This window comes from Enhydra lutris, unplaced genomic scaffold (assembly GCF_002288905.1).
Source record: "Enhydra lutris kenyoni isolate GAN:26980312 unplaced genomic scaffold, ASM228890v2 scaffoldscaffold12, whole genome shotgun sequence".
NCBI classification, from domain to species: domain Eukaryota; kingdom Metazoa; phylum Chordata; class Mammalia; order Carnivora; family Mustelidae; genus Enhydra; species Enhydra lutris.
The window spans coordinates 80,759,038-80,770,868 of NW_019154096.1; the positions used below are offsets into that span (position 1 = coordinate 80,759,038).

The 11,831-nt window shown below is 68.0% G+C and overlaps 1 protein-coding gene across 2 annotated transcripts; it reads right to left on the reverse strand.

The window, feature by feature from the left end:
* Positions 1 to 1,513: 1,513 nt before the first annotated feature.
* Positions 1,514 to 11,561, reverse strand: LOC111144950 (ADAM metallopeptidase domain 8). Of its 2 annotated transcripts, XM_022499570.1 has the most exons (24): positions 11,493 to 11,561; positions 10,519 to 10,622; positions 9,559 to 9,635; positions 9,390 to 9,468; positions 9,220 to 9,296; positions 8,751 to 8,934; positions 8,403 to 8,465; positions 8,258 to 8,326; positions 7,980 to 8,149; positions 7,776 to 7,857; positions 7,448 to 7,599; positions 7,190 to 7,367; positions 6,914 to 7,003; positions 6,637 to 6,826; positions 6,464 to 6,545; positions 5,962 to 6,124; positions 5,415 to 5,492; positions 4,898 to 4,982; positions 4,185 to 4,290; positions 3,653 to 3,812; positions 3,150 to 3,215; positions 2,887 to 2,937; positions 2,029 to 2,106; positions 1,514 to 1,713 (listed from the first exon to the last, which is right to left on the reverse strand). In XM_022499570.1, the coding sequence occupies exons 1-24, from the start codon at positions 11,533 to 11,535 to the stop codon at positions 1,663 to 1,665; spliced, it is 2,478 nt and encodes an 825-aa protein (XP_022355278.1). In that variant the 5' UTR covers positions 11,536 to 11,561; the 3' UTR covers positions 1,514 to 1,662. The 2 variants fall into 2 exon arrangements, with proteins under 2 accessions (XP_022355278.1, XP_022355279.1); XM_022499571.1 differs by lacking the exons at positions 9,220 to 9,296; positions 10,519 to 10,622; positions 11,493 to 11,561 and having other exon boundaries at positions 9,559 to 9,624.
* Between the last annotated feature and the right edge of the window lie 270 nt (positions 11,562 to 11,831).

The window sequence follows — 11,831 nt, forward strand, 5'->3', positions numbered from 1 at the left end:
GTCCCCTTCTCCCTCTCGGTTCTCTATCTTACCAGAACTTGCCCAGGTGTCAACCCCACAGTCCCTCCTATATCCCCTCAGGCTCAGAGAGGTCCTGACCACGGCCTCTGGGGGCCCCGAGCAGCTTGAGCTCCCCCCCTGCCTAGCTTCCGGGGCGCAGGGACCCTGCTCCCCACTGCAGCACCCCTAGATCACCCACTCCTCGTTCCACTGTCACTTAGGGTCCTCGTGCTTCCTATTGCCCATCACGACGGACGCTTCCCACTAGACAGCCGGTCCGCCCCATGAGCGCGAGGGCCTGGAGCCGAGCCCGCCGCCCGGAATTACCGGGGAGTCAGCGAGCCGGAGATGCGGTCCGAGGGCAGGACTGATGCCCTGGTGGGGGTGGTCTCAAGCTGACCGCGCTGTCCTCTTGGCGGAATGAGGTGACTCCAGTGGACAGGGACACAAACACCGAAGAGACCGTCAGGGAAGCGGCCTGAGAACCGTGGTCCAGAGGCCCGGAGAGGAGGGGAGGGTCGCGTCGCCCGCGGAGAACAAGGGGCGGCGGGAGGCGGGAGGGCAGGCGGCCGAGAACGCGCCGGCCCAGCTCCGGGTCCGCAGGCGTGCGCGCCCAGCAGCCGCGATGGGCTGGTGCCCCAGTCTCCGCCCGCACGGCCGGGGCGCAAGGTCGGCCCCGCCTGATGGCCTCCAACACGTCAGCGTCCCAGGACCCCCGAGGAGGCAGCGCCCTGCCGGGGGCCGGCCCCGTCCTGGGCGAGCGGACCCAGCGGCCAGGCTGCAGGCCCCCCGGCGGCGCGTGGGTGCCCGGGAAGCGGGGCTGGGGTCGGCGGGGCCGCACGAGGAGCCCGGCCGCCGCGTGGCTCCTCCTCCAGGGGCCGGCGGCTGCTCGGGGCGTCGCCTCACGCCCTGCCCCGGGTCTCCCGCGCGTGCAGGGAGCGCGCGCCGCGGGGACGCCTCCGGGCCCGGCCCGGCTGCTGGGGCCGCTTCGCCGACGGCTGACGGGCGGCCCCGCGGCCCCCACCCTCCCCGGCGTCTCCCCGCCGGCCCCGCTCAGCCGCCGGCCCGCCCTCACCGCCGTCGCCGAGTCCCGGGCCGGGGGCGCTTGGAGCGGCTGAGCGGGGCGGGCCAGCCAGGCGCGGAGGCCACCGAGGGCAGCGCAGGGCCCCGAGGGGCAGCGGAGAGCCGCGGTGGCCGGAAGGGGCGGGGCGGCGGGCCAGGCCGTCGGGGCGGCTGACTTCCGGCGGGGGAGGGGGGCCGCGGGGCCGGGGAGGGCGGGTAGAGGGCGGCGCCGCCCCGCGTTGCCCGGCCGCGAACGAGTAGTGACTCCCGCTGCACGGGGTCGCGCACACGGTCCTGCGTCGGTTTAATGACGGTCCCGACCGCTCAGAACCCGGTCGGTGACTTGGTCCGAAAACACTTCACGGCAGCTCCGGCCCCGCTGCCGGCGCGGGGGCCCCTCGGGGTGCGGGACGCCGGGGGGGGGGTCCCGGGAGGGGGGCGGCCGGCCGTGGCTCCTCTGCGCGCGCTCCTCAGGCCGGACGCGTCCCCGGGGGCGGGGGGCAGGGGCCGCCCGACCCGAACCCTGCGGGGAGGGCACCGCCGTCCCCACCCGGGCCGATGTCCGCCGTCCCCACCAGGGCCGATGTCCGCAGTCCCGCGTCACCTCCGCTGCACCGGGGGCCTCGGAGCCGCCTTCGCACCCGCGGCGCCCTGGGAGGAGGGAGGAGAACCGGAGCTGAACCGCGGCCGGAGCGCTTCCTCGTGCATTCCTCGAAACGGAGGTCACCGCGGCCCACACCGGCCGCGACCCGCCACAAGCCTAACCCCCGCGACCCCAGCCTGGCCCCCTGGCTGACAGGAGGAACAGATGCAGGGGCAACAGGGGCGGCTCGCAGAGAAGTCCTGACAGGCGCAAGTGGGTGTGAGACAAGGCCGGTGGACAGTGACCCGGGGGCAGTGCCCCAGCCAGCCAGCCAGGGAGACCGCCCGCCCTGCTGCCCAGCGGCCTGGGGGAGACAGGCTCACCTGCACGGGTCCAGGGGTGGCCCTTCCGACCCCAGGCTTGACTGGAGGCATCGGGGGTGGGAAGGTCGGCTTCACACCCTGGGGGACAGACAGCAGACTCTGGACACCATCGAAGGCCCCATCTTCCCCAGCACTGGCTCTGCTCCCGACCCCCTGGCAAGCTTCTCCACAAAGAAGTGCCCCCAGCTGGGGCAGAACCCCCCTCCTGGCCCATCAGCTGCACTCTGGCTCCCCACCTCCCCTTCTCCCTCAACGTCCCCCCCCCCCCCCCCCCTACCCCAGCATTTCCCAAAAAAGGCTCTTAAATGGCCAGAATGTGGGTCTTTGGAAGTTCAAATGCTGAGAATTCACCACTAAAGTTGGCCTCTGTTTACACTTCAGCTTCCTCTGGGCAGGCAGGGCAAGTGCCCCCAGGATCTGGGTGCAGGAAGGGAAGGCCCAGCGTGGGCACTGGCCACCCCCCTCCAAGGGAAGACCCTTGGTGTGCGCAGCTCCCCTGTAGCCGCTCCCCGGCTAGACCCGTTTCTGCCCCTTTGTCCATTTTTCCTCTCAACCCCTCCCCCAAGGCTATCTTTGCAGCTTTGCTGTAAATCTAAAATTAGTTCAAAAAGTTAAAAAAGAGAATTTCCATGAAGCAAACACCACAGTAACGGTGGCTCCTGGCAGGGTCTCCGGTTGGACGCAGCAGACCCTGGGGGATCACAGCGTAAGGAGTCGTCCACCACGCATCTCAGAGCACTGGACTTGAGCTCCAAAAGGAAGCCAGGACACCACAGGGTCTGGCCGGGAGGGGCCCGGCAGCCAGGGAAGGGCACGCGTGCCGCTGGAGGGGTCTCCAGAAGGGCAGAGGCTTCTCACCTGCTTGGGCTTCAGCTCAGGGAGGCGCTTGGCAGGAGGAGGAGGTCTGAGCTGGTGGGAGGGAGAAGCAGCAGTCAGGGCCCCTCAGTCCCCTGGGTTTAGTAAACATCCTCTCTGGGCTGGGCCATCAGCCTCCCGAGTGTAGGGGCTGCTGCCCTGGGGTCCCCAGCTCACCAAATCCAACCCCCAGCCCCCACACTCCTCGCCTAGGACCCACTTAGTGCTCCCAGATTCCCTGGCTGCTGGGTCCCACTGCTGCTCACCTGGTCTGGGGGCGGCCGGGTGTACACAGGAATGGTGAAGGGTGGGTTGGACATGGTAATTGGAGGCTGCAGGGAACAGGGTGGGGACCTGGGTCTCACAGGGAGGCTATGTCCAGGGAGCCCGGCTTTGGAGGTCCCAGCCAGAACCCGAGGTTCCCACCCCTCCCAGAGGAGGGAGAGTAAAGTGCACATGGAGGGCTCTGCCCTGCCCCACCGATCCTCAAGGCTGAGCCCAGGTGCGACTCCCACCCTCCCCTTTGTCAGCCTTGTGGAGGGGCCCAGAGATGCGGGGCAGGGACAGAGGGCATCTGGGCCTTAACACCTCTCTGTCCGTCCTGCAGAGGCCGAGAGCCTCACGTCCAAGTCCAAGGTCTGGTCTCTCACTGGCTCATGCGGGTTCTCAGCCTGTCCACCTGAAGCCTGCTTCTGCCTCTGCGGGGCAGCTCCAAGCCCTGCTGGGAGGGACTGGGGATGGCCCAGGGGTGGTGGGCTGCACTGCTTACGGCAGGGGGCGGCTGCTTAGGGGTCGTCCTGGAGACCATGGGCCTGGTGGGCTGGCTGGGGCGGCTGGTGGCGGCTGGAGCCCCACCCTGGGCTGGCAAACTGGGCCCCTCGTGGAACAGGGGGTTGGAGAGCCCCTTGGCAGTCTTGGGCACTGAGCTCCTGGGGAGAAAGCAAGACTGGTCAGTGTGTCCTGGCCTTGGGGTCTGGCCCAGGGACTCGGGCTCCTGGGTGTGTCCTGCGGCCAGCAAGATGGGGTGAGGGCCCATGGCAACTCCGTGGGCAGCTGCCCACGACGGGCAAAGCCCGTATCATCCCAAGTGCTCTGGCACTGGTCAGGGTGGGGATGGAGGGGCTCTGTCTGGGTTTACCACCCCGACCTGTTGGCCACGCCTGTCACCTGCCCCGTCTTCAAGAGGCAGAGGCCCCAAGCTCTCTGTGCGGAGGGCTGTTCCTCTTCTTCAAACAGCAGCAGGATGTTTCCCAATTGTGTACGCACGGGAAGTGCTCCTCGCAACCCCAGAGCACGCTCACCTCCCAGAGCCTCGGTTCCAGGCCTTTCGGTAGAAGACCACGCCTGCCAGGAGAGCCACCAGCAGCACCACAGATGCCAGCAGGCCCACCAGGAGGCTCCTGGACCCTGTGGGGGTGCAGGAGACCAGGTGTCAATAGGGTAGTGAGGGCCCCAGGGCCGAGGAGGGGACTGTTTTCTCAGGCGGGGACCCAGGACCCCAGAGCCCACGTGAGGAGCCTCGGCACTGAGAGTGAGTCTGTTACACCAGCCCTGTGGGCTCTCAGAGCAGGGGCTGGAGGGCCTGGTGGTGACTGGCCCCTGGCCCACAGTGACGTGAGCAGGGTCTGGCCAGGCTCAGGAGGCCATGCTGCTGTGGGCAGCCGTGTGCACAGTGGCTACTGGAGAAGACACTTGCGGGTGTGGGGGGCCCTCAGACTCCTACGCTCAGAAGGCGGCCGAGGACCCAGCAAACCAGCTGGCGTCCTGTCGCCACGACTGTGCCCTCCCTCTAGGACAGGCCTCTTGCCTGTCTCACATGGAGCCCAGGCAGCAGCCGTGGGGTCAGAAAGCCCAGGCCGAGGGCCGCACACCTGCGTCTTTAGCAATGCCTGATGGACCTGAGGGCATGCGGTGTCCTTCTCAGCCCAGCCCAGGTGGTCTGAGGAAGGACGGGACCTGCACGGGACCCTATCAGGCCGTGCAGGCACGAAAGCCCCGGGGTCGCCGGGCCTACCTGTGTGCACGTGGGGCAGCAGCTCTGTGCAGTGGGGTGGGGCCCAGCCTGGGTGGCAGTGGCACGCTCCCTTGTGGTTGCACACCTGGGGGTGACTCGGTGTGAGGACCAGGCCGCCGTACACCTGTCTGCCGCCTCACCCATCAAACGTGCGGCCAGCAAGGTGAGCTTGTCTGGCGGCTTCCTGTGGGCTGTCCTTGGGGCACACCCCCAAACCTCCCTGAGACGGGGGGTCAGAAGGGAACACCCCAGCCCTGGTGTTCCAGGCTCTCAGCGGCCGACTGTCTCCACACCGCGACACACATTACTGACCGCTGAGAGCTTTCAAGTGTGCCTAGCCCCAGCCCACGCGCCCGCCGGCACCACTGCCCCAGGCCTCGGTGTTCACATGAGACACCCAGATCCCGCCAGCCTCTGGCAGCGTCCCCTGCTGGGCCTGGGCTCATCTTGAGCACGGCCTACCGGTCTGCTTCAGCCCCAGAGGACGCGTGGCGGGACACCCCGTGGGCTCACGTACCCCGTGGTTGTTGCACTGGGCAGAGCAGTTTATGGATCTGTAAACGTGCAGGTGCTGGCAGAGTCCTTTCCAGCAAACCTGGAGGGCAGAGGGGATCTCCTCAGGCAGACATTCTAGACCACTGCCTGGAGCCCCTGTGTCCCCACTTCTACCATCAGCTGACGCGAACCCTCAGCCTGATTGGGGAGCGCTGGGGGAGGCAGGCCGGGGCCATCACACCCAGACTGGCCAGGCCACAGTGGCCACCAGGGCCAGAGGGCTGGAGTCCCCATGCCCAGAGAGGTGTGGGCTTGCAGAACAGAATGGTCTTCACACCCCGTGAGCGGAGGACTGGCTGCTTGAGCACCTCCCGTCCTCCTGCACTGAGCACACACAGAAGCCCGTGTGCACAGCCCTCAGACCACGTGGGCTCGCCTCCGTGGGACATGTGTCTAGGACCGCCACACGGGGCGCATCCAGGCTCACGTCTGGGTCACAGCCCTGAGAAGCCCCTCTCCGCTGCAGCCAGTGGACGTGCCCTGCACCAGCAGGGCCTCGGGGAGCTCACCCTCTCCTCGCCGCACTTGGCGCCTTCCGGCACTGGCTCATGTGCAGCACCTCCCTCCAGGGCGAGAGCCTGGCAGGTGCCCGTACGCAAGGTGAGGGTACAGGAACTCCGCTCCCGCGGCTTCCGTCCGCCCTCACAGTATAGGGTGCCACACATGTTGACCCTGTGGACTGAGAAGCCATGCAGCCAACTCTGCTGGGTCTCCTGTCTGATGCCTGTGGGCCCTCCCTTAGGAGGACCTGGGGAGCTGCAGGAAATGAGGCCCCGAGCCCCCAGATGGGGCACCTACCCCACCCCCAGTGACAGCGACACACCCTCCCTCCCATGAGGGCAGACAGATGCTCAGGCCTGGGGGTGCTGGAGGGCAGGGTGGACCCCGTGGAGAACCCTCTGACTCAGACCCCAGACTCCTTTGTGCAGAAGATCCTCTTGGGCAGCCCCACTTCCAGGGACATCCTGCGGCCCGCGACCCGGGGGGGTCAGGCCACAGATGACCCCTCACCTGCTGGAACCATATGCGGGCCTGCCCTGGCAGCCTGGGGAGATGCTGTAGGTGTAGCATGTCTCCTTGGCAACCTGCGAGCCTGTGGGGGGCCGGAGGGGTCAGTCCTCTGGCTTGGGCCCCGCAATGCCCCGCAAGCCTGTGGGCACACGGCCAGAGCACACATGCCTCACCTGGCCCCCACAGGTCCTGGCACCTCTGGGCCAGCGCAGGGCAGACCCCATTGTAGCAGTAGCCCCCTGGGCAGGGTGTGCCGTTCTCCTGGAAGTCGTCCTCCGGGCACACTGGCCGCTGACCATCACAGTACTCCTCAAGGTCACACGCATCCTTTGGGGGACGGCACAGCTCACCGGCAGGCGTCACCTACCCAGCAGAGCAGAGCTCACATGCGCTGTCAGCCATCTCCTTGGGAACCCTTCCCACCGACTGGCCTGGGGGCCCAGGACTCACCCTGCAGTCCTGGCAGCAAGCACCCTGGGCACAATGGGCCCCCGCGGCCAGCTGGCAGGTGGTGGCGTTGCAGCAGGGGTTCCGACAGGCCTGGAGGGCAGAGGTAGGAGTGGGCTCCAGCGCGGACCCTGGGCCCCCTCCCTAGAGGCCCCTCCAGGTGGTGACAGGGCTCAGAGAGCAGAAGCGTTCTGCTGTGTGGCCGTGGCACACGGGGCGGCTGGTGGGTCACGAATGGGCGTCCGTGTGGGCAGAGGGTGGCGGGCATTTGGCCTGTACCTGGGGCGGGCCGCAGTCACACTGCTCTCCACGCTCCACAAACTGGTTCCCGCACACAGGGTCGCCCACCATCCGGCTGGGGTCCGGGGCGTTGGCCAGGCAGGCTGTGCGAGGCTCCTCCATGAACATCTCCAGGTCAGCGCGGCTGCATTGGCTGAACATCCTGGGGAACTTGGAGCTGGGGGCGCAGGGTGGAGCCTTGGTCAGGGTGCAGGGGCACCTAGGACACCCTGCTCCCCGGGCAGCCCCTGGCCTCACCCGATGCTGGCCGCCATGATGCAGCCTCCGCCCTCCCGTGGCACGGGGCAGTAACAGCCCTGGATGTTCTCGTCATGGTCCATGCCCAGGTTGTGGCCCATCTCATGGGCCATGGTGGATGCGACACCGACAGGGTTCTCTAGATTGTGGTCCTACCGGGAGAGGCCGCGCCGGCTAAAGCCACACCCCGTCCCGCCAGTACCACTTCTCAAAGCACCCCTGCACCCTCCAGGGGTGGTGGCCCCCAGGTGTTCCAGCCCATGGGGACAGCGCAGGGACAAGCATGTGGACCTAGTCCTCAGGGCTCCCCATCCAAAGGCCAGCAAACCTGGTTCACAGCCCCCGAGTCCTGGGAGCACATGGCCGACACCTTGGCCAGTCCCACGGTGGTCCCGGTGAACTCAACGCCACTGGAAACAAGAGCAGTGGGCAAAGGTGGACGCCCCGCAACTGCCTCCCTCCCACGTGCCCCGGCGTTCCCACGCAGCCCCCCAGCCGCAGGGGCCCGGATCTGCGCCAGGCGCCCACATACGTGATGAGCTGTGCGTTGTCGTGCTGGTGCCGTCCCACCAGGCTCTGCGTCCGCCACCGCAGGAAGTTGTCCAGCGTGGTGTCAGGGTTCGAGCTCACCTGAATCTCGTCCTCTTGGCTCCACATCTCCAGGCCCACCAGGACCACACGGAAATTGAGCTCCTGATAAAGCTGGGAGGGCAGGGGAGCCCCAGGTCAGGCTCGGGGACAGTGAGGGCTGCAGACACAGCCCTGCTCCCTGCTGGCCCAGTCCGCTCGACCACCGAGATTTCTACCCACCTTGTCCACGTGGTTCACCACCTCCATCACCCGTCTGCGCACGGCGGCTCTGCTCCCCAGCCGTTGGAACTGGAGGAAGGCAGGCCCTCAGAGGCACGCGCCCACCAGCCAGCCCCAGCCCTGCCCCCGCACTCGCCCGCACTACCTCTGCGCTGTCGGTGACCACATACAGCTCCACATAGCGGGTGTCTCGGGGCAGCGGCCCGTTCTGGGGGCACAAGACGCTGGTCAGCTGCCCCAGTCACAGTCCTGGCCCAGGCCCAGTGTTCGCACACTGACCCTCTCCCGGGGTCCTGGAGCTGGCACCTGGGCCCCTGCTCGGGACTGAGGGTGCCATCCAGGAGGCTCCAGCTCAGGCCAAGGGGCGATCTCGGTAGCCACTGGCAGAGCCAGATGCAATGGCCATGGGGACCCCCAGCCGAGCACAAAGAGGGTCTGGGGGATGCAGTCCCAGGGGACGGGGGTGATGCAGCTGGTCTGGGCCCCCCCTTACCCGGGGCCTGAAGGCTGCTGAGGTCCGAGGCCCCAAGGCTTGCTCCAAGCTGGTGTCGCTGACCCCACAGGTCCCAAGCTTCTGTTGCAGATGCTCCGCCCGGTACAGCGCGTGCCGCCCCTCTTCGCCACCCCTGTCCAGGGGCTCGATCACGAGGACATCTGAGCCAGCCCGGAAAAAGCCCCTGAGGGCAGAGGGAAGCCAGGCGGTTCTGAATCGGCGCCCCCCCCCCCCCGCCCACGGGCGTCTGGGAGGACGGGGGTGGGGTGGGGGGTGGGGGGGTATATGGGACAGGCTGCAGGGCCCGCGGGGAGCCCCACAGCCCGGGGAACCTGTGACTTCTAAGAGGCCACAGTCCGTGTGTGGGAAGGTCACCACCCTGAGCCCCTCTCTTCTCGGCCTCTGACGACTTCTCTGGAGCAAGTGGGGGACAGCTGACACCCCCACCCCCCAGGTCTGCGGCCCCCACCTGAGGCCCACACAGGTGCTGAGGCTGGCGGTGGAGTGCCGGTGTCCCTGCACGTGGCCCTGGTAGAAGCAGTGACCCTGCAGGAGGGGGGAGGCGTGAGGGGCCCGCAGCTCTGACCCCCCCACCGCTCCGCTGGCCGCTGGCCTCTCCAGGGCTGTCCTGGGCCCTACCTGCCTCTGTCGCTGCTCCACCACCTGGGAGCCATTGGCAGCCCTGTAGGTCTCCGTGTAGCTCGAGCCCACCAGGTCCCTGGAAAAGAGCCGCTGTGGTTCCCGGGGCCCTGTCTGCCTCCCACTAAAGCCGCCTCTGGCCTGGCAGAGTGGCCGGGCCTCTACTCACCTGTTCTTCCTCAAGTGCAGGGTGAAGTTGTGCCCCTGGGTCCCAAGGACGTAGCTCACGCTCTCCGGGTACAGGTCCTGAACCAGGGGACAGGGAGGAGTCCAGGGTGAGGGGCCCTAACCCAGGGCACACACGCCTCAACCCTGGGTGCGCTAGGGCTGGGCTGGGGTTGCAGTGAAGGCCAGGGCACCCTGAAATCTGAAAGCCCCTCAGAGGACCTTGGGGGTCGTTCAGTGTCCGGCTGGTATTAGGGAGCTGGGGCTGGGCAGGTTGGAGCTCTAGACCTCAATTTCCCCATCTGTCCACGCACGTAATGACTAGATCCCCTTTCCCAGGAAGCAGGGGGATGGGAGACAGGGCCCTGACCGGCAGCCCTTAGATCCAAGGTAGCAGAGGAGATGGGGGCACATGACCGAGCACCCCAGGGGAGTGCCTCCAGCCTGCCGACCTCTAGAAGGCTTTCTCCAGATACCAAGGTCAGGACAGGCGGTCCCACAGGGATTTCAGGAATGCCTCCAGGCAGCCTTCCTCGGGGAATCCCAGCCCAGCTCCAAACGCCCCAGGAAGGTGCGTCATCACAGTCACCACAAACCCGTCCGGTGACACGCCCCAGATGAGCCATTCCCTCGGGCCTGAAAGGGATCAGACTTATCCTGCCAGTGAGTGAAACTGTGACGTGCCATGAGCCATCAGGGCTGCTGAAGGGCAGCGGGAGCAGCCCCAGGGGCCCCCCCCTCAGCAGAAGTCACTCACCTCGCCCCACCCGCCGGGGGTGGGGGGGGCAGGCTGAGGCAGGAGGCAGGGAGGGGAGGCGGGGGATGGAGGAAGTGCGGGCAAAGACAGCCCTGCGGGGCCACGGGGCCGCTGTTCACCAGCGGCGGGCACGCTCGGAGCTACAGACAGGACAGGCTCCGGGGAGCCAGTGGGGCCCCCCAGGCCGGCTTCCCCGCCCAGACTTACCAGGTGGGAGGGCAGAGCTCGGCGGGCACGGGGTGCTGGCAGGCGTCGGGGCCACACCACCTCGTACTGCTCCATGTGGGGCAGTGGGTTGCTGGGGGCTGCCACTGTGTGCGAGAAGGGGGTCAGCCGGCCAGTGGTGGGCCTGCACCTCCTCCCCTGGGTGGTCACCACAGAGTGTGAGCACCAGGGATTCGGAGCCCTGGGTGGAATCCACCGGGCTGACCTAGACCTGACCTGACCTCCTGTCCCCTCCCCTCCCCTCCCCTCCCTCGGGTCTCTGGGCGAGCACCGGCCTGGGTGGGGGGTAGGTCTGCCCTCCTGCCTGCAGGCCGTTCCCGCAGCCCAGATCCAGCAGCTGTCAGGTATCCAACAACAAACAGCCCTGGGAGTGGGGTGAGGCCCAGAGGGCGGCCACCCGGCAAGGTTCTTCGGTCCTAGAGCGTTAATGGATGAGACCCTCATCTAGCAGAGCACCCGCAGAGAGGCTCCGAGCAGAGGCCCCCCAAGCTGGGGTCTGGGCCACCACAGAATTCAGCCCAGAAAGCTCCCCAGAGCAGCAGGGAGCCGGGAGGCCGGTGAGGGGCGGTCCCAAGGGGCTAGACTACCCCCTCCGCCCTCCTCCCCCAATGCCCACCCTCAGCTCCAGGTCACCGCTCCTCGGTCCTCCCTTCCCTGCCAGGCCGGGCGACCTGGGTGGGCGTGGGCAGTCATCCCAAGGCTCCAGGTGGATGGGGAGAGGCGCGGTTCTCCCCGGTGCCCTGTGAGTCCCCAGCGGGACCAGCGCTGGGGAAGTGCCCCAGGCGGCTTCTCCCCCCAGTTCCCTTTTGAGGTTTCCGTCTGCCACGCTGGGCCTTCCCGGTGAGGACTCCCCTCGGCGCGTCCGACCCCGGAGACTGACCCGGAGCTCGGCAGGGCGCGGAAGGCCAGGGGACTCGCCGGCGCCCCGGACGGCGGCCCCTCCCCGCAACACTCACCTAGCAGACACAGGGCGAGCAGCGGGAGCCCCAGGCCGCGCATGGCCGGGGCGCGCTCGGGGGGCGTACACTGGGGTCCGGGCCAAGAACAGAGGGCGCGCACGGGGCCGAGGTCTGGGGTCCGGGGTCCAGGGTCTACCGACGCCGCGCTGGCAGAGGCGGCTCCGCGCGGGGGAAGAGGTCTGGCCCCGCCGCCCCGCCCCGGAGACCAGCCCCCGGCCCGCAGCCTATCGGCCCCTCCGACGCCGGGAGGGGCGGTGCTTGGACACCCGCCGGGGAGGGGCGCCTCGCCCCGCGGATTTCCCGCGTCTACTCCTGGGCCCCTGCGGGCTCCTGAAC

Excerpts from the sequence above, each read along its gene's own strand:
- LOC111144950 (XM_022499570.1), bottom strand. The coding sequence starts at position 11,535 with ATGCGCGGCCTGGGGCTCCCGCTGCTCGCCCTGTGTCTGCTAG. Across the intron at positions 2,938-3,149 it reads CCCGGCCGCCCCCAGACCAG|CTCAGACCTCCTCCTCCTGC; the intron begins GTGAGCAGCAGT and ends CCCTCCCACCAG. Across the intron at positions 2,107-2,886 it reads CTGAGCTGAAGCCCAAGCAG|GGTGTGAAGCCGACCTTCCC; the intron begins GTGAGAAGCCTC and ends TCTGTCCCCCAG.